Raw genomic sequence first — 20,942 nt, forward strand, 5'->3', positions numbered from 1 at the left:
AGTCTCCAGATTATAGGGTAGCGTTGTCCGTTTCCCATCCTGTTGGAGACTTGGAGTTGACAATAGCGACGGTTAGTCCCAAGACACCATTTACAGTAGCGCCGATTCCGGCCTCCCGTCTTGCGAGTTGCCTTCGTCTTTGCGCCCAACCGGGGTACGATATCTCGGCCGTGCTCACCGCGGACAGCTCACCGCAACAATCGTGAACCCAGATCTCGATCTTCCCATTCTCGTACAGGCAACCAAGACCGTCAAAACCTACCTAGCGGGAAATCCAAATCGCAGAAAGTTTCGAACGCTGACACTCGGATGCATTTTTCTTCTGCAACCACCCATGTAAGCCGGACCTAAACATAAGGTAACCATAATGGCAAAGAAAACTTGATCTCGTTTAGACTACCCCCCTCGTGATCCAACCAACGACCCCAATACCACCCCTCAGACTCGAGTCGAGAGAATTAAGCCAGCCAGCCAACACACCTCCCGGGCGCACCTCATGCAGCCACGCAGCCACGAAGCCACGATCACGCTGGCACCAGCAGTTCGCAGCCCGTAGGTTCGCAGCGGGGACGGCGTTGTGGCGTCGTGGCGCGACCACTACCACCCCAGACGCACGCCGCGTGGCTTTGCACCTCTCTCTCCGCATGTTCCCATTTCTTTCGGTGTCTCTCTTCCACAAAGCAACGCTTCCACATGGTGTAGAACCCATTGAGGAATGCAAAGAGTGAAGAACGCCCCCGGATTTGCGCGCCTACCTGTCGTTCTCTAAACTCGCCTAGAAACATATCCAAGCCGTCAACAATGGTCCATCGAATTGGATGTACAAAGAGGCAAAGCCCCAAGACTCTGTCGATGCTTGGCTGTAGCCATACCACACAAGCCCATCATAAGCGTGAGTAAGTACACTCACACCACCCGCGCCGCAAGTCGAGAACCACATCGATTTCGTCGGCCAAGGACACCATCATCCACCGGTCCGCCTGCTTTCGGCAACGGCACGCTGTCAGCATTGGCACATAGAAAATTGATGAACCGCAAATGGATAGTGACCCATGAGCTTGTCTGAATGCCGTTTGATGTGTTGAATGCCATTCTTGTGTCTTCTGGGCCAGTAATCCCACCCCGGGCCCCAATTTTTTTGACGAGACCGAATCCGTCCCTCTTCAGAGTAAACTTACCCGGCACTTCAAGAGGCGGCTCAGTCGCGCTGCCGTGCTTCCCCGCGAACACGTTGGAGAAACTCCCACAACACATTCCGAAGCCTCCAGTCGGCTACTGAATGGAAAGCACTCCGGATGCAATCGCTAGAGTCGAGGGGAAACACAAGCCTTGCTTTACCTACAGATGTAAGGAGACCAACCTCTCACAACGCAAAACTTTGGCCTCGCTCCATGCCAAACCAACACCGGACCCGACCAACCCGCTCCCACCAGCCCGTGCCCTCCGCCACGACGGCCCTCTCTTCGGAAGGGAAGTTCCAATGCGGTTCCTCTTGGGCGCCTGACTTCTCTCTAACTCTCTTCATCCTTCTCTCACGGGCAGCCGCGGTCGCGAGCAGATCGGGATCGGTGGACATGTCATCGAGTCAACTTCACTAATACAAGTCGTAGCACTTACAGAATACCCCTGCCGTCCCGTTCGTCCAAGAATGTACCAATGCTGCTTTCAGTATGACAGTTCGCAAGCAGGATGACATGGCCCGTCGTCCAAACAATGTCCAATTTGATTACCTACTCCATACTGCGTACACCTTTGAGGTAATTAACCCACAAACTCTATTCCATCCAAATCAGAATGGGGGAGGCAACCCGGAGACCTGACTCGCAAAGAAAAACATGAAAGTCCAGCCGACCCGGCGTCCTGGAAACCTTGAACCCGGCAATACTGTACCCATTGCCCCGGATTCCTCCAAAGGCTGAACCATGTTTTTCCAACGGTCAAGTCATTTTTGCGGCCCCAAAATTTCGCCGCATAGTTCCATGAAAATCGGTATAAACACATTTCCTGCTTCTCTCTACCACAACCAAGAACAGTTTCGTGATCCTTCCCCAAATGCCGCCATCACAACTACTTGAACAAAAAATGCAACGACGGTCACGTTCAAGTCCGTGCGCGCAAGAAAAGGATTTCAATAGCGCGATGTTATCCCGTAGCCCGCAGGCCACGGAAGGCCGCCGCAGAGATAAGCGACGGGATCGTGGCGGCGGCCCAGAAAGACCGAGACCAAGGAACCGGGGCGAGTTTGCGGTTCTCGCGCCCAAAGCCTTTGCAGGCTTTTCTTGTGCCCCAAACTCGCGATGCTTCTGTTCTAGTATTCGGACTTGGCTATCGTGAGCTTGTGATAACGCTAGGTGGAGGGTGCAAGCCTTCCAACTTCCAATATCACGTTTCCTCATTTCTTTCTCTATCGCAATCCACGAGTGGTCGAATGAAGATCAGGAGATTAGAATCCACCCGGCCTAGAAGTGTGTCTAATTTCACAGTTCTGATAATGTCGTTCAGATTGCCTTGACAGATAACCGGCGGGACACTCACACGCCGCATCATGTCCTCCCCGTAAATGAGTTCGTACATCGTCATGCAAGGTCCCGCCCATCTCATCACACTTGACAATCTCGGCAGGCAGTAATCCTACGGCACAGGAACCGTAAACGACCAAACGTCACGTCCAACGCGCGGCCGCGAAATTAGACGCGGCCGTATCTAGATGCCACTTTCACCCGCGTTCAAACCGCGTCGAGGGGGTGGGCGTGTATGGTTCTCTATCTTGTATCGACTCGATTCGCTTCGGTGTACATGTACCAGTATCTGCAGAACTGTAGTAGACCATGCCGTATCACGTCGCCGCCCGTTTGAGGAATAGAAGAAGAAAGAAGCGCGTCTCGTGCTCATCTCTTCATGCATGCCTCGGGCCAAGATTCCCGAGTTCTACTAGGTATGATACGTGAATACGCACGCCGGTGGCTGCAGGATGCAATCTCCTCAACGTCTTTGCATAATGCCTGTCTCGTCTGCACTGCTGCACCGCGTGAAGCGTTGGCAATGGTACAGCCTGGAGAGACAGCAGGGTCACACCGGCCTGATATGTAGAAGCACGAGCAGAAGCAGCAGCGGCATATGCGTCTCATGTATCTTGCGGCTGCTCATATCCTCGTCCATCATCATCCTTATCAAACGCTTGTCTTGCCTTGGTCAAGTTGCCGATAACGCCTCTCATCAAACACGATCACCGCTGGGCCGGTTATTGCAATTCGCTCGCTCGCGGCGTCGCGTGTTACCCCTCATACTATGATGGCATTCTTATAGTGATGCTTCTATCTCCTTGCCTTGATCCAAGCAGCGGCATGGTAGTGATCATTTACTAGCTTGCCAAATCGCTTCTGGTTTTGCATCCCATCTTGTCTGTCCGGGGATGTCAGGGTCATGATGGCTCCTAATGAGCTGGTTCAGAACGTTTCAAAGGAGTTTAGACTGGATAACGCTGGTCACGAAAATGAGTGCCAGGAGCCTGTAACTGTCGGCAAGGTTGACAAGTTGTACATTACGGTCAATTGATACTCCTTTGTGGGTGCTAAAACAAGGCAGAGAAGCAGGTTCAGAAGATAGAAAGAAGTTGAGGTTAAAAGACTGGCGCTATGGGAATCCGCCGTTCTCCTGAATCCTCTTGAGACTACTCTGTAGCTATGATCGTATCTGGGTTGATAACATAGAGTTGAGTTAGAGTGTAAACGGCCACGCAAGACTCCAGAACAACCATAGTGACATACACGAGGCTATCAGCAATCTCACAGTCTCGTAGTAGAATCCCTGTAAGCGTTATAGACAGATATCGGCGACGTAATGGGTAGTATATCCAAGGAAAGCTGGGTGATTGAAGCGGTGTTCTCCTCCCAGGCTACTACTGGATATATATGAATGTGGCGCTTGACGGTGCTAACTCGCTCGATATTATTATTCAAAGCACTGCAGACCTGTGGTAAGTTGTCATACCCCGTACAAGGTAGCCACTGACTGGTTTTTTGCCCGCTATATATGGGTGGCATGTAGGACTGCAGACTAGCAATGAGGAAGTTGCGAGCACAACATCCGAAGCCTCGATACTGTTCATGATAAGCGCCATTAAGGTATATATTGAGCTTGTGATTGTGGATGTGACACAGATATGGAGATGCCTCTCAAACTGACAGAGTGATTCGTCCGCCGGTGAAGAGGTAGACAATACAGGATAAAGTCGATCATATCTGGAAGACGAATGTGATATGCGAGATATCAGTATGAGAATACATCATGACAAGTAAGGTGCCGGCTACAAGGCCTTTGCCTACGCGTGAACAGTTACATGTTGTCTACCACAAATGTCAGCTCTTGTCGATGTAGCAAGATATGATTGATGATATAAAGCCATCGTCTCGAGCGCTTCGATATGGCATGTTGATCTTCTCCGCTCGTCCGTTTGGGAGTACCTCAAACCGCCTGTCTGGCGACTTGTGTGAGGCGCACCATCAAGAAATGCAAAGGCGTAAGAATCTTTCTTCCTCGCTTATCTCGCTATATTAGCTCGTGAGTTCTCCATCTTCCAAGACTTTGCGTAGACGTCTTCGGTATGAGCCTTCGAGACACTTCAGAAAGCCAGTCGCCTGGATCTTCCAAACCTAATGGCCAAACTCATGGCTAACGGCCGGAAGGCAAGTAGGAAACTTCTTCATAATTTCATGATCTGTGCAATGCTCTGGATTATCACGGCTCTCTGAGCGACGTTGCTTGGGCTTTCAGATGAGGATTCTGAAATAAGGCTCTGTCTCCCCCGATCCCCGCTCCTTTCCATTTTGAAAACCTCAATCTAAACTTCGAAAACTTTCATTCTAGATAATGGCGCCGGCAACATGATCCGAATCAACAGGTCCCTGGAGCATCTGAGGTTGTGTCGGATAAAAACCAAAGTGCCGCTTCCTCGGCGAGTCAGGGCGACCTATACCCGGCGGCGGGCGGAACTGGTGGAGTCGTAAACGCGGAGACAAAGTCTATCCTAGCCGACCGGCCGGTCCCGGGTGCAGCCGGAACCGCATCCTATTGAGCCGTTCCGGGGTCACATGTTGGGCTTCCGGGGTTGGGGAGAGGTGAGAGAGGTCGAACCCCCGGACGGAAGGCCAGGTCCCAGAGTAGGAATGCCCAGGCCCGCGACTCAGCGAGTAGCGGGCACCAAGCCGGTTGGCTGCACCATCCCTTCCAGATGGACACCGATTCTGACTAGTCTCAACAGAAGAGTCTCTGAGCGGTGTGTGTCAGATGCATCAGAGCCTTTTAGCGGCCGCATCGAAGCAGCGAGTCGGCCAATAATGTCGGATTTGAGTCCCTGATTATCACGAGAACTGACTTCTCTGCATGTGGCTTGCAGCTGGAGGGTGGTATCATGGCGAGCGCGCGTGGCAGGAAAAAGCAGCAATCGGGCACGTGTGCGATTGCACCGCTCTAGGTGCTCGGGAATTGAGCTGAAAGTGCGGGCAAGAATGAAGTCGTCGTGAATTCTCACCGATCAAGACGGCCGGGGTTAATGCCTTGGCTCAGGTGAAGTTGGACTGTAGTGGAATTCCTGCGGCTCCCTTTTCCATAGCTTCATGCATCGCAACGGGGTTCCTGTGGACGAACTCAGCTAACGGTGCGTTGTCTGTTGATGGGTTCATCCATTGCCCAGGTAGCGTTCTTTAGCGGCAAGACAGCATCATGCCGGTATCGGTGAATCTTGGGCATTCTTGTCATCATTGGAAAGACCAGATTGTCGTTTGCGTGGCAGTGGTAACACCAAAAAGTTTCACATATGGAGGAGCAGAGATAACGAAACAAGGGCGTTGCAACTGCAAATAGGTTGCCGTGGGGAGATGCCAAAGTCTGGACAGCGGTGTGGGGGTTCAGCCATTCATAGGGGCCGGCGATCGTCGGTGAGCATGCTTGCTTGCCCCGGATACTGGTACGGAGCACGGATAGGTAGTAGTGGACTGTTGGTTGTGATTCAGATCATCAGATGAGGCGTACGTCGACTGCCGGCCGAGATAGGTAGGTGAAAAGAAGCGACCCCCGCGGGCCGTGCGGAAACAAACAAGAAGTGACTGTTAGGAACGTGATGTGACGCTGACCGACGTTGACGGTTGTCGTCGCCCAGTTCCTCGCTCAACGTCTTGGGCTCGCCTTCGTGGGTGGAATGTGGGATGCTTTCAGTCTTGGATCGATGAGCTGGCACAGCTGGCAAGCTTTGGACAATGCGTTTCTCTGCACAATGGACGGGTCGATTGCGAACTCCTGTGGCTCAATAGGCCCAATTGCTTGCTCCCGAAGCGGCAGTCGTCCGATGTTTCCAAGTTCCCAAGAAAACATGGCGTCAGTTGAGGTGTCGGGTAGTGCCTGGTAGTGCAGCGCGACGACGACGAGTGACGCTCAGCGGGAGGCTTCCCCGAAAGGAGCCATCCCTGGTGAGGTCCATACATATTGAATGACATGCCCGGAAGCATCGTGAGTTAGGCTGCTGGCATTGCAAAATGCTTGGGTCAGGTTTCGTAGCTAATCTCGGGGCTTGAATCGCAAATAGAACCTCAGCCACGCCAGCGCCTCATTACCTCATCTTAGCAATACGGTATCCCCGGGCTGCGAGATTACCCCAGGTCTTCAGAGAAATGCAGTTCCCTACAGTGGGTAGAGTGAGCATTCCTGGAAGCTGCCCCGTACTCTGGCGATGAGGGTGTCGTGAGTGTGACAAGAGACAACAGAAGCCTGGCCCTTCTGTTGTCTTTCCAAGGCGGGAGGCGGAAGACGGAGCGACGGTATGATTGTTGAATGGAACGCTGGGATGTGCTAGCGCCAGTGCAGGGATATTTGATCGGTGAGAAGCTTCCGAGAAAACCAAGCCAAAAGGCGCCTTACCCTCACCCTCACCCAACGCGATGCGATGCAAAGGTAAACAGAAGGGGCAGCTGGACGCTGCTGAGCCAGTGGTGAGTGGCCTTGTGACAGAGCTCTCGAATCCATCGTGTGCTATCGAGGGCTGCTTAATGAGTCGCAGAGTCGCAGAGAAGAGGGCGCAAAAGTCTAAGTTTTTGAAAGTTCGGCTGGCAGAAGTTTTAGCGGGCTGTGAAGCGGCCTAGTTTGATAGGCATGGCCGCATTGGGGACAGATCCGGGGGCGAACAGACGCCATTTCCGTCAAGTCTGACAGGCTGTTGTCTCTAGGGGCTCCTCTTCTCTCCATGTTATTGCATTGGCGTTGATTGTGGTGAAGGTCGAGATCGAGGTCGAGGTTGGGGCCGTGAGACGGAAGGCGGCGAAAGTTTGAGGGTGCTGGCACTAATGACCAACGTCTTTTGTCGTTGGCGGGCTCTCACTGCGCAAGCCAAGCATTCCTCATGGCTCTGGTGTGCGTCTGTGATGGTCTGGTGCCAGAGAGTCGTCTGCTGTGCTCAGCGGTGCCCACTGCCCGCACCTATTTATTAGTGCTCACCTAGTTATGCATGATGCCGCTGTGTGTTTGCTGTCGGTGCTCGAGAGTCGTAGTCGATACTTGAGTGCTCGTGGGCCCCCCAAGGGGAGAGCGAGGCTGGCCCAGGTTCCAGGCTAGGATAGCATGCACAATAACGGGTCATGGACATGGCTGTAATTCTCGGGTCGAGCTCGTCGTACTCGTCGTACTGAGCGGGACGTCTATGGAAACACATGTATCCGCACGGAGTAGAGGCAGACTCTGAGAGTCCGAATTGGTCAAAAGGGACGATGATGTCAGGGACCTTGGTAGACCGGTAGGTACGGATACGGATATCTTGTGGCGTACGTACGGCGTGCGGCGTAGGTGCTGGATTGCGACACTCTGAAATGCACGAATATCCGTATTGGCAATACTCCGTACCGGTAGAGGAGAGGCTGGAGACGTAAAAGCTGGCGTGCGGACAGTCAGCTGAAGCGTGGCTCGGGGCTCTGTTCCCTGCCCTGCCCTGGAGCGATCGCCTCCCAAGTCAGATCAGGTGGCCTTGGTGCCCACCTTATTATGTTAAGGGTACGAGAGAAAATGCGGGCAGAGGGGGGGAAACGAGAGAAATGGATGCTCTGGAGGTGGTCTCTGGAGACTGGAGATGGACTGAAGACTGGAGATTTCGGGGAGTAGGAAACACAATTGCGTACTGTGGCAAGTGGTAAAACACGCGACCAAAAAGGACCCTTGTGGGCATCCCATCCGAGTATGTTTAGTTGAGCCGCCGATACGGTCAAGGTACAAAGTAAGGTCGGCAATCGAGTAGATACTGGTGAGGTATCGTGGATATTCAGGGCGCAATTGTTCAATGGGCGGAGAGAGCGACGGGATCAGCATGTACCTGCAAGGTGTGGCTGGCTCCGGCTCCAACTGTGTTTGTCTCCGGTTGCTCACCTTTCTCCAGACCTAAGAGGGAGAAGTGGGAGCAATGGAGAGAGACACTGGACTCCTGGAGGATGTGCGTGCACACAACGGATACACTGCAACAGCGGGGAGAGCGGGCGGGGGCATTGTGCGACATCGGGCGTGTTTCTGACAAAGTCGAGTCTGGACTCTTTTTGAAATATTTTGATTATTTACGCAATTGAGAGTATTAGGTAAGAAAGTCTGACTCTTTCCTTCTTGTCTGTTTCTTGCCTTATTCCTTCCTCCGATTTCGTAATCTTGAGAAAGAGGAAGGCATGTCCCAGCACGTCAAGACTCAAAAAGCAGGTGCGAGTTAAGGTAGAGGAAAGAGCGGAAGGTGAGGGAAGGAACGACACCAACATCATTCATTCCACGGCATCGGTGACTGCCCTCGCTCCTGCCCCGCGAGAACACCCACAATACCCTAGGTAGGTACTTCGTACGATGTACATCACTCAGGTACCTGGCACAGTGTCTGGGGCTCAGGGTAAGGTAGGTACGTAGCTGTCATCCCACTCTGTAACCTGTCCCAACCCCACTACACCCTCGCATCCGCCCTGTCCGCGCCGTGGTCGTCAGTCTGCTGGCGGCGCTGGCCCTGCTTTAATCGCCATAAAAAGTACCTGCTTGGGTTCTGGAACGAGGTATCTTGGCCATCTGCTGGATGGAAGTGAGGTACTCAATACGAGTCAATACTTGTCAGACTCAATCTCCGACAGCCAAATATGCCTCCAACGGTACATAGCTTCGTATATGGCTTCATACATGTTCGCATGACTCCAAGGTACTCAACAAGTATCGGATACACTCCTATTGTCATTGTACTATACCTCTATCCTGCTTTTGCGGCTTGCCCTCTTCCTCGTTCCCTGTCGTTGTTGCCGCTCCCGACTATCGCTGCCCTCCACTGCGTAGGTAAGGTAGGTACGAAGGTATTGTGCTCGCTGCTTCCAGCCAAATACGCCCTGTGACCGGTCACCGCCGCATGCCCCTTTGCATTCTCTCCGTCTTTTCCCACGATTGACACACAAGGGCTCAACCGAACAAGACGTGCCCGTACCTTACCTCCTCACCTCCGAGTCTTGTCCTCTGACAAAACCCACGATCTATCCGTCTTACTACCTCCCTCCCTCCCTCCCTCCTCTCATACCCTCCTTTCTCTCCTCCTCCTCAACACCTACGCGCCGCACGGGCAGCGACAGCAATATCTCTTCGCGGCATCGCCCGACCACAGACCAGCCTCTACCACCACATCTACACTCTAGGTACTGCCCTCAACCGACACCGGGGCCACCTCTGCGTCACTCTTTCGTCCCATCACTCTCACTCTGCCCCTCGTCTCACTGAAAGAAGGGTTCTCCAACACAACCTTCCCAACCAACTTTTCCCATCCGGCCTGGTGTTCTCTGCCCTATCCAACTCCTCTCGTTCGGATCGACGCCTCGAAATTCTCCTTTCGCCAATCCTTCCCCAACTCTCCATCTGCCGCCCTCCGCCATGGCTCAATCCACCGAGCCGCGGAGGCGGTTCGTCCCCGTTCCTATCGAGACCACCTTCGAGTCTGTACGTAAGACTACCGAGCAACAACCGCAATCTCAGCAACAGCAACATCAAACAGGCCCGGCACCTGAGTTGACTCCCGAACACACCCCGCGAACGCCCTCTCCCAATCCTTTCGAGCAGCGGATGCAGCAGCCGCCGCCGCAATTGCATTCTCTTCAAAGCCAGCCGGCACCGAGACGCCGCTTCGCTCCTCAACTTATCGAGACCTCTAGGCGCGCCCGTAGGGAGGGCGACGCTGGTCCTGCCACTCGCCCGACCGATAAGACCGACATCACACCCTACACGAATCATATCTACCTCCAACGGAACAAGTCGAGACGCAAGTTGAACGATGGCGCTGCTTCGCCCGCTTCCCAGACTCAACAGATTCAGAGGCAACCAAAGGGCGCACGAAGAGAGTCGGAAGATGAGAACGCAGGCACCTACATGTTGGAATGGGCTGCCATGGAGGCTGAACGCCAGATGCAAGAGGCTGCTCTGGCAGCGTTCCCCAACAGTCGCCCGCGTGAGGGAGGCGCCGCCCATTTCTACTTCAGAGAGAGTTCGGGAGACGACAGCACGCCAGAGAGCGTCTCACCACAGCAGACCGGTACTCAGGCCAAGCAAAGGGGCCGCCATGGCCATGCTCCCCGCCGCAAGTCTTCAGAAGTTGGATATTGGCAAAAGGAGATGCAGAAGCATGCCCAGGATCTGGCTGTTGCCAGAGGCGAGCACGCGCCTGTCTTTGACGATGACGACGACGAAAGCACCAAGAACGATTCCGAACTCGACAGGATGGAACTCGACACCCCGCCGGATCCCATGTGGTTGACGAACAAGAGGAACCACACCACCGACACCAGCTCCAAGGGACCATTGGAACCGATTGGCGAGAGTTTCATGCCGCTGATCGCGCCTGACCCAATCGCTACCCAAGATACGCGGCGCCCGGAGCTTCCTCCCCCAGAGCCGGTGAGCAAGCCCATTGGCGAAACTGGCATGCCATACATTCCGCCAGACGCGGCCAGCAAGCCTGCCCAGGTGCCTATCGCTGCACCTGCGCAGGTCGTTCCCGAAACAGGCTTCCGAAAGCCCCAAGGCGGATTTGGCCGCCCGTTCGGCAACTTCGGACTCCCTGCGGAGACGAGCGAGTTTCGCAAGATGCGCAAGGCGGCGTCCCCGCCGATGCTGGGCAAGGACCTGATTTTCCGAAAATGCCCCTCGCCGAAGCAGACCAAGCTTGAGCCGGACCACCCCTTCACCGAAGGCCCGACCGTCGAGGAGAGAAACAGGGATGCCACGGGCGAAGCCGGCTTGTGGAGGGGCTACTGCTTCCGGGGCAGCGAAAGCGATCAGGCCATTGTACCACCACATCTTCAAGGCCCCAGAATGCTGCATACACCGCTTCCAGCCGCCACCCCTGCGGACCCATTCGCCGCAGCCTTTAGCAAGAGCTCATTGACGGATGAGCCTGGATCGGACTATGCGTCTGCGACTCTGACACCAAACACAGCTGAGCACCGCGTTCGATCGGGCGAGGCCAAGGGTCTTCACATGCTCGCTGGCCTTGAGGACCGCCTCAAGCGCGAAAAAGCATTGGAGGAGAAGATTGCATCGGAATTCGACGACATCTTTATCACGCAGGTCTACAACTACTTGTCGCTGGGATACCCCGCCATGGCAAGGGCCTTTGACGAGGAGCTCGCCAAGATTGCTCAAGTCAGCGTCGAAGAGCTTGAAGCTGATGACGCGAAGCAGATGGCAAGTGGTCATTTGATGGAGCCGGCTGAGGCTGAGTTGGCAGAGGAGAAGAGATGCCCGAGATGGAAGGCGCTAAAATCCTACATCTACGAGTGGGCTAGACAACACCCGGATCTGGACAGCCTGGATTCCCTCGCATGGGGTGTACGAGAGAGACGAGGCAGCTGGGCCATTTAGACGGTCGCGACAACAGTACGAGAGAAAAAAAGCAAATGTGCAGTTTTTGACATTTCGCCATTAGAGACGAGGATTCAACGGGCAACACAGCATGGTCGAACCGAGCAGAAGAGCAGCATACTGGGTGATTTGATAGAGGCAGTGCGATTTCAACGAGGCGTTTCACATTGTCTCTCACCTTTCTCAACAGGGAGAACTTTTTTTGGCAGCAACCGGCATGATTTGGTGGTTTGATACAGGACAAAACACGAGGTGTTGAGGGCCTAGAACGATAAGAGGAGCTGCAAGCTCGCATTCTAGATGCTGCCTGTGGGGTCAAAGCAGGTGGAGAGGAACAGCATTCGGACACAAACGGGAATGGGCCGCAGCAACGTTGTGGGTCACGTCGAGAAGAGGATGCAGAGTGCAGATGCTCCCAACGCGGAGAATTTGATGCATCAGTGAGGATGACAGAATGTACACGAACCTTACCTTCAGGGGTGCTGACACCGCAGAGGGCAATGAGATTTCAATAGGTACATTGGAATGCGAATTCAACGGCAACGGCCGTTTGATTTGACTCAGTATCTCGTTGCTGCTTCTCACTGCGGTGGTTCCTCACTGCGATGATGTATGCACGTTTATGTGACTGCTTTGTGAACATGATCTGCGCACAACACAGATTGATGAGGTTACGAGTACTAATGACGAGTGTGGAAGAGACAAACACATTCATGGGTGTCACAGCACGGTTCAAGACGAGGGCATTTCCAACAAAATAGCCTTCAGCCTAAGCTCGTTAGTCCTGAGCGGCCAAATTCCAACAACATCTTTCTAGCCAAGGAGGTCTATAAAACGTCTCGTGTGTTGCTTGACACCTTACGTAGCTCTGAACAATAATACCATCTGCTGTTGAATTGAGTAGGTTGAGGCCAGGGAAAACTTTCATGAAAGCTCGGCGGCAGGTGTGATATATTATGGGATGTATAAAGTCAAAGTTTGAGAACCTGCCTGAACCTGGAACCGATGCCGTATACGGCTTTGCTATCGGCATCTGGGGTAGCCGCCGTTCGGTGCGGGGCTGGCGGTCGAAGCCCGTCTTTATTCTTTTACATTCTCGTTGGACTTTGGTGCTTCTTGAACTCCGAGTCAAGACGACACCATGACCGACTTCTGTGATCCCAGCCACAATCAGCACTTTGAGTCCTTTTCTTTAATCCCTTCTTCCAGTCTCGTTCAACTTGAGTTGCCGCTCACATCCCCTTCTGAGATGAGGTTACTCCTCTTAAACCTAACTCGTTTCTGGTGCAGAATTCGTATCAGTACGAGCATCGCTGTGGTATCAAAGCCAAATCAAGATCAAATGCTCATAAACTCGCTCGAAAGCAACTCAATTCCACAGATCCTATCATGACATTAAGCCTTTCTTCCAAACCCCCCAACGACATCCGCAAAACCCTCACACAAAGAACTCGTTGATCGTCTTAACAACCTCCTCAGGCGCCTGCTCCGGGATATAATGCCCACTCTCTACACTCCTCCCCTGAACCTCAACCCCCTCCCCAGCAACCTTCCTCCACTCGCCCACCGCATCAAAACACTTCTCAATCACCCCGTGCTTCCCCCAAAGCACAACAAGCGGCGTCCGCAACACCCTCCCCTCTCTTAGATCCGCCTCCGCCTCTTCGAGATCCAACGTCGCGCTCGCGCGGTAGTCGTTGCACATGGCGCCCACGGCCTCCGGCTGGCCCATGACCTGCGCGTAGAACTCGAAGTCCTCCTCTCTGAAGATTTGCAGGCCCGTGAGCTGGCGTCCGCCCATGAAGAGTTCGAGAAACTTGCGCGGCGCGGCGTTGATGAGAGTTTCGGGTAAAGGTGAGGGTTGGATGAGGAAGAACCAGTGGAAATACGCCTTTGCGAAGTCGAGGTTCGTGGTCTTGTACATCACCAGCGTGGGGCAGATGTCTAGGAAGATTGCTTTGCGGATGCGGGAGGGGAAGTCTACGCATAACTTATGCGCGACCCTCGCGCCGCGGTCGTGGGCGCAGACGTAGAAGGAGGTGTCCTCGTCGTAGCCCAGGGAGTCCATGACGGCGATGCAATCCCGCGCCATGGCGGATTTGGCGTAGGAGGGGACGCCATCTGGTTTCGAGCTGTTGCCGTAGCCGCGGATGTCGATTGCGATGACGGTGTAGCGGTCTTTGACGGCGGTTGCGACGCTGTGCCAGATGTGGTGGCTTTGGGGAAAGCCGTGGAGGAGGAGGAGGGGCGGGAGGGAGGAGGTGGTTGCGTCGCCGCTTTTGATGCCGTGGATTACGACGTCGGGGGAGGTTTGGGTTGTTACTGTGAAGGGGGAGAAGCCTTCAAAGGTCGTCATGGTTTCTTGTTTGATGGTGTTGTAGAGTGTAGATGATCTTAGGATAGTTGTTGAGACTGGATATAAGAGCTTATTCGTATTCACGCCTTGGCTTTCTGGAGTTGTGTGAGATGTCTGCGATGCAGTTTCTTGGGGTTTATAATATCAGGATGGAAGTTGACGCCCTTTGCAATTACATGCGGCTAATATTTGACGCGGAGTAAGGTAATGCGATGTGACGCCACGACTTGCCCGCCCACGTTTACTCATCTTACACGGCCAAATGTCGATTTTCCCCGCTCGCGCTAAGATCGCTGACAAGACGATTAAGATGACTGCTTTACGCCGCCACAGCGCTATGAACACGAAGGTTTATATCATCGGGATAGTGCTTATTTTTCCCGTTTAGACATTTTGAGCTCCTAGATATCGGCTAAACTGAACAACCGCGGGTTCTGAGAAGCCGAACGCATAGTTTGGAGAGCCAGAGTTGCACTATTATCAACTTCCATCTCCTACATTGCAGTATGTCTCTTAACCACAACGCACGACAGTCCACTTCGAAGCGAACCTCTGGGATCTGTCAGGTGGGGGAGAGAGCCTTGACCGTTCCGATGCTTTTGTTCCCAAGAGACCCAACCACACACAAGACCCATCCCTGTCCGACCCTAATCCACGTCGTGATCCACTATCTACGACACACAAACATCAGCGCCTAGGGCTCGCCAGGTTGTCATCCCCGCCCAAAGCGGGTTGAATCCACGGCGTTGTGGCAGAGTGGTCTAATGCGCAAGACTAGAAATCTTGTTCCTTCGGGAGCGTCTGTTCGAATCAGGCCAACGTCGAGTTATTCTTTTGCTGGATCCCCAGATTCCAATTTTTGTAAGTTTTGCTGAGATGAGTGACTTGCTCGTGAACGTTCATGACCTTGCTGCTACCCAGGGTGAGCGATGCCCTCAGATATAACTCGAAGAAGTAACGGAATGAATGGTTACATGGTTGGTTGAGATCACGGCCCTCACCCTTGAAATCCCCGAAAAGAAAACCCCCTCCCAATCTCGTCACACTTCTCCATCACAAACGTACTCGAGCCCGTATAATAAGCCTGTCCACTCACCTCAACCCTCCAAGCCCTCCTCCCACCAACCTCAACCTCCTCCACTGGCCTCCCTACAAACGCCCCGCGATCCCCGCCAACACCCCTCGATACAAGACTGTGATATGTCCACGACTGGCCCAGTTTCCTCTCGCCCCGCACAGCAGCTAACGCAACACGCGCCTGCACGACCGAACCCGTTGGACTCCGATCAATTTGCTGGTCGCCGAAGAAATACAGCCCCGTCTCCGCGCCCGCGCAGCCTTGTGCTGTAGGGAGGACGTCGTTACTACCTGTGTCGGTGACCATGATGCCGTAGAGATACTGCGAACCCGGAACCGTCTCGTCGTCTGCGGGATCTTCAAGGCGGGCGCGGAGGTCTGCTGAGGCGTTGAAGGCTTGCTTGAGCTTCTTGGTTGCGTTACTGAGGCCGCTGACGTCCGGCTTCGAAAGAGACGACGGAAAGCCTAGAGCCGCTATGGAGACGACAGCATAGAATGCACCTCCAAACGCAACGTCTATCGCCACGGCTGCGGCGTCACCTAGCTCCGGCCAACCTAGATCCCGCGGGATCGGAACAGAGAGATCGACAGCCGTAGCGAAAGTCGGCACAGAAAGAAACGTAATGCGCCTTCCCGTATCCGTCTTCCACCCTGAGATTTCCCCGGTGCTGCCATCCACATCCACCCTCACAACAGGAACCGTGAGTCTCACCACCCCAACGGGCGCATGCAACCGGACCTCCACCGTCTGCCGCTCCTCATCAACAACCAGCTCCCGCCGCCGCGGGAAGACCGTCTCGTCCGCGCAGTCGACGAGGAACCTGCCGAGCGCGAGGGTGGCGTGCCCGCACATCGCGCCGTACCCTTCGTGCGTGAGGAATAAGGCGCCCATGTGCGCTTCGCCTGCGTCGACGAGTTCTGTGTGGGGCCGGAGGACGGCGCCGTACATGTCCGCGTGGCCGCGCGGTTCATAGATTATGCTGCGGCGGATGTGGTCGTGGTCGGTTTGGGCGAGGGAACGCTGTTCGAGGAGGGTGCCGCTGGAGGAGTGGAATTGGTCACCGGTTAGGGGATGGGGTCTCTCATTGAGGGTGAAGGTGGTTTACTCGTGATGTGAGAGATGCTGGTGGAGGTAGACTTACGGTATGTCTGGGTAGCCGGCGTATACGATGCGCGCCGGCTCTCCGGCCGTGTGCATCTCCACGGTCCGGATCTCGGTGCCCGCGAAGGGCGGTAGGAAGGATGGCAGGCTCATCATGGGTGAGTCAACCGAAGATTCGTAAGTTTGATGCTCTCTATAAGCCTCGAATTCCACTTGCTGTCAAGGGTTTTGGGAAACCTGCACGGGGGATGATGTAGTTGCAAGAAAGGGCGCAGCGTCAGCCGCTGACATCCGCTTCGCAATCCTCCGAGTCGGGCTCCACCTTTTCCGGCCGCGGGTTGCCGATGTCGGGGATGTGTCCACCGTGACGGCGGCGCCGGAGCGAGTGCATGTCGGCATTCCGTAAATCAAGGGGTGTCTCTCAGTGCACATATCGAATACCAGAAGTCCTGGTGAATAGATCCTGATGAACAGGGCCTGATCAACAGACAGGCTACTCAAGACTCGAGATGATCAAAACCCACAATGCTTCCTAGCAACCACGGGCAAGATCAAGCTCAGATTAGCAACAAGCAGCTCGCTCACAATTTGGTCAAACATGAATCACTCGGGCAGGACGATGTAAACATGGCTTAAGCAATCGTATCGATTCCCTTGAGAGACCCTCACTTCTTGCAGTCAAGCAGCACGCCTTTTCAGGCGCCAGACTACCCAACAACCACCACGTTTCGCTGCCGCCATCTTTGCAACTAGCTAAGTCCTGAGCTACCCTCAATGGAGTGAAGAGTCATGTTTTGAGATTGTATCTTCTGCAACGGGGTTCAAATGTTGAGATGAAAACTCGGTTTCGACTTCTTCGACACGTGCCTTGACCTGCCGTTTGTCTCATATAGGTATTGATCGCTGGTGGCCTTTCGTGGGAGGGGTTCTGTTATAGTTCACCATCACGAACACCTACTGCGTTTTGGGATGTCGGGGTTCATCACAAATATACTCACACTTAACAGCTCTTTGCCTCTACCAGGTTATACGGCGGCCATCTAAGTAATTGGTATCTGCGGCTGAGAACCAACTTATGATGGTAGCGTATGGTGTTGGCAGAAGGTAAAATAAACCCATTCTCGACAGCTTGAAGCCCCAATAGTATTTCCTTTTGGTTCTGTAGTCGTATGCGAATTGAGAGGAGAGATCTGCTGCATAGTCAACATGGTATGAAGAGGCTCGCTCAAACCAAAGTCTCTTGGGAAATGAGCCCACAGGCTTGTAAGCAGAAGAAATCCGTGATCTCCCCTCCGCAACCAAGTAGTGACCGCCTTAGGGACCGGGAAGACCCTGACTCAAATAGGCCGCCGTGCGAGCCATACGGCTGCGAACTGATCCGACGTTCACAATTACCAAACTCTGGTTCCGAGCTTCCGCACTCAACTTCGGACGACCCCCTTCAAAGGCTGGAAGTGGTTTGTTCACGGGGGCCTTGAGACTCGCCGAATCGGCAGCGGTAGCGATAGCGACCACTCTCAGTGACTTACTCACCTTAACTGTGACTGGAAGCCGTAGACCCCTTACTCGCCTCGGATTCTCCCAATCCTGCTCTTGAACAAACGCTGTTTATCCGATGTTTCTGAGGGGATGTAAGTGGCGATTTGACAACGGATCGAGGCTTCCGGTTCTAGAAGCTGGTGTTGAAGAGATTGACAAAGACGAGAGGGTTGATGAGGGGGCGAGTAGTCACCTGCAAGTGATTTACGCACTTTGACTAGGGCGATGAATGCTGTCACCCTCAAAAGTATCTCATTTCGAGAATGAAGATATACTAGTGCAACCATTGTGAATTGACGAGAAGTGTCAGCCTCCCGCCACCCGACACGGGCAGCCTATTGAACCAAGAGTCCAGTCTATTCCCGTTCATAGGATTGTATCCTGCCCCGAAGAAGGCTGCACCCTTGAAGCCAATCGCAGCCCTACCATCTTACGCTTACACCAACCATCGTCCTCACCTAACTACCCATATCTCACGCACACCACAAGTCTATTCATGGCCACAATCCTCCTTCCCCTCATCTCACACCTCCCTCAGATCAAGTGAAGAGTCCCGTAAGACTAGCCGCAATGATCCTAGTACGAACGGGATCGCGTTCCGCCGTATTAGGTTCACGGCCACATTTCTGACAAGACTCACGGGCTCCTGCAAGATCGTCTGCGGGTGAAGCCTGGAGCTGAACACACATACCTTCCCTCTGATGCATCGCCGGCCCGTCGGTAAGCCCTGTATCCCAGTCTTGCCCATCATGATCTCACTCTACCGTACCTGCTCACCCAAACACCCGAGAATCTCGTACTCTAAACCCATATCATCGAAGTACTGACAAACCAGACACGATTCATCCACCATTCTGAACTTCTGGTCCAGGCCTGCACGCGTGGCCTCTCCCCATTCGAACTTGCATGATCAGCACGACAGATCCGGTTCACGAATCTCGAGTCCAAACTGGGAGTGGGGTGGGTGTATGCACCACCGCACGACCTCATGTGCAGAAACCATTCCACCTAACGATCCGAAAATCTCACACCAAGGCTACTAAAATGTAAAAAGGTCATCTCCCTCCCCTCCTGCCCGTCTCGGGCGTCGGGAACGTTGCTAGAATGTGACCCTCCTTTCTTCTACGTTGTTGTTCTTTCTCTCCTGTACTCTTTCCCACTGCAACTCTAATACCCGTTACCAGCTCGCTTCCCGAACCCCTTAGCTCAGACCTATTACCCTCAGACCGCAAAGTTTCATCAACAGAGCTGCAGAGAAGAGAGAGAGAGAAAACACTCCATGAAGCTGCAGCAGCGCTTCTACCACGCGCTCTCGAGATGCACATCTCACCCCCAGTGTACGGGACCCCTCTCTCGACACTATCCCTCCTCCGCCTCCTCTTACTCCTCCTGCTCAGCAACATCGTCCTCGGCAGCACAACAACCACTCTGACCCCGACCACAACCAGCACACAAAATCAAAGAAATGAACCAGCGGCACCCCCGAACCGCGCCTACAAGGCCCCGCACCTAACCATCACTCCGGCCCCGGACCCGGTCTTCGCATCGCACCGTCTTCTCCGCGCCCGCCAAGGCGACCCCCGGTCCTCGGACGGCCGCACGAATTTCATCGCGTGGTACTCCCAGTCCGGCGCCTGGGTCTCGGCGACATGTCCGGCAGACAATTACTTTGCTGCGGATAGTAAGTTTGGGGTCTGTTGTCCGCGGAACAATCCCTTCTGTGAGATGGCGACATCGTGTGGCGGGCCGTTTGGGAATTATGCTGTTGGGCCGACTGGACAGGCAGACTGGTAAGGACCGACCACTTTCATTTCTTTCCTTTTCATGCCTGGCCGAATCTTGGGGATCATGGAAGATTGCGCAAAAAGGACGCGTACTAATCGGAGAGGGTAGTGGACCGAGCAACACGTGCGATACAATCACCATGCTCCAAACGCAAGGCAGCACCGACGCGAGGAGAATTATCTTCTGCATCGCCATGTCGGAGCTCTACGTTCTCCCCATGACTTGGTACCGCGTCACACATCCACGTAAGCACCCCGGTCCTTTTCCCCTTGACCCCGTTACGTACGAGACTCTATCCTGGACTATTTTTTACCTACGTGTAATTCTAACAACACGGGTTTCCGCGTTCTTCTAGTCCCAGAAGCCTCCGTCGCAACAGTAACGGTGACCCAAAGCACAACGGTGACGGCGACTCCCCGGGCCGGAGGGAGCCGCATGAGTGGGCAAGCCAGCAGCCCCTCCCGTTCGCAGCCCGCCATGAAAGCTCTGGTGGTGGCTGCGATGATCTCGTGCTTGGCTCTTGCTGTACCATGAGGAAGCCTTCATGAGTAAACGTAGAGACACAGATGGGCCACCGCGTCTTGGATTTAGTTTGCCACACCCATGGCTAGGCAAGCCTGCAACTACCCCATATTGAAGATAGTTATGTTGAGCCAAGTTACTAGGGCTGGCGGCACTGTAATCTCACCCATGAGGCAATACAGTTGCAGAGCCCGTTCTCCGCTAAAGAAAGCGGCCATGTTGCAAAGAAAGCAATTAGGCCAGAACGGAAGAAAAGTTAGGGATCATGAGGCAGGGTATTGGACAGTGTAGAAGAAACCACGACGATATCAATGAACTGGCGGAGTTAAACATAAGGTAAACTTACCTTATCTTGATAGGGGCATCACCAGACAGGGACGGGAAAGAGACAATATTCTCGGCTAAACTCCCACACGTACTCGGTACATGACCAACATCTTCCAACTGTACATCTTTATCTAGCGAGCACAAAACGCATAGACCATCTTTTCTTATAATCGATATCAATGGAAATCTTTTTCCATTAATACAATCACTAAAGGGAACATTGTTTTCCACGAAGAGTCTAGGTCTTCATAGGCCCGAGGGTACCTTTCTCGTCGGCCGCATGTGGACTCCCTGCCCGGCACCCACCACCGGGCCCACGCCGGGACTCATCGGCCCAGC

General features: G+C 53.8%; 4 protein-coding genes across 4 annotated transcripts; 2 read left to right on the forward strand and 2 right to left on the reverse strand.

Annotated features, from left to right (window-relative positions):
• Positions 1-9,912: 9,912 nt before the first annotated feature.
• On the forward strand, positions 9,913-11,895 carry CPAR01_13189 (uncharacterized protein; the record flags this gene model as incomplete). The annotated part of the gene is made up of 1 exon (XM_060497443.1): positions 9,913-11,895. The coding sequence occupies one exon, from the start codon at positions 9,913-9,915 to the stop codon at positions 11,893-11,895; it is 1,983 nt and encodes a 660-aa protein (XP_060343836.1).
• Positions 11,896-13,333: 1,438 nt separating this feature from the next.
• On the reverse strand, positions 13,334-14,251 carry CPAR01_13190 (uncharacterized protein; the record flags this gene model as incomplete). The annotated part of the gene is made up of 1 exon (XM_060497444.1): positions 13,334-14,251. The coding sequence occupies one exon, from the start codon at positions 14,249-14,251 to the stop codon at positions 13,334-13,336; it is 918 nt and encodes a 305-aa protein (XP_060343837.1).
• Positions 14,252-15,248: 997 nt separating this feature from the next.
• On the reverse strand, positions 15,249-16,583 carry CPAR01_13191 (proline racemase; the record flags this gene model as incomplete). The annotated part of the gene is made up of 2 exons (XM_060497445.1): positions 15,249-16,407; positions 16,471-16,583. The coding sequence occupies 2 exons, from the start codon at positions 16,581-16,583 to the stop codon at positions 15,249-15,251; spliced, it is 1,272 nt and encodes a 423-aa protein (XP_060343838.1).
• A 2,703-nt stretch (positions 16,584-19,286) lies between these two features.
• On the forward strand, positions 19,287-20,302 carry CPAR01_13192 (uncharacterized protein; the record flags this gene model as incomplete). The annotated part of the gene is made up of 3 exons (XM_060497446.1): positions 19,287-19,759; positions 19,863-20,036; positions 20,110-20,302. The coding sequence occupies 3 exons, from the start codon at positions 19,287-19,289 to the stop codon at positions 20,300-20,302; spliced, it is 840 nt and encodes a 279-aa protein (XP_060343839.1).
• Between the last annotated feature and the right edge of the window lie 640 nt (positions 20,303-20,942).

This window comes from Colletotrichum paranaense (genome assembly GCF_030867605.1).
Source record: "Colletotrichum paranaense strain IMI 384185 chromosome Unknown Scaffold_12.1, whole genome shotgun sequence".
Taxonomy (NCBI): domain Eukaryota; kingdom Fungi; phylum Ascomycota; class Sordariomycetes; order Glomerellales; family Glomerellaceae; genus Colletotrichum; species Colletotrichum paranaense.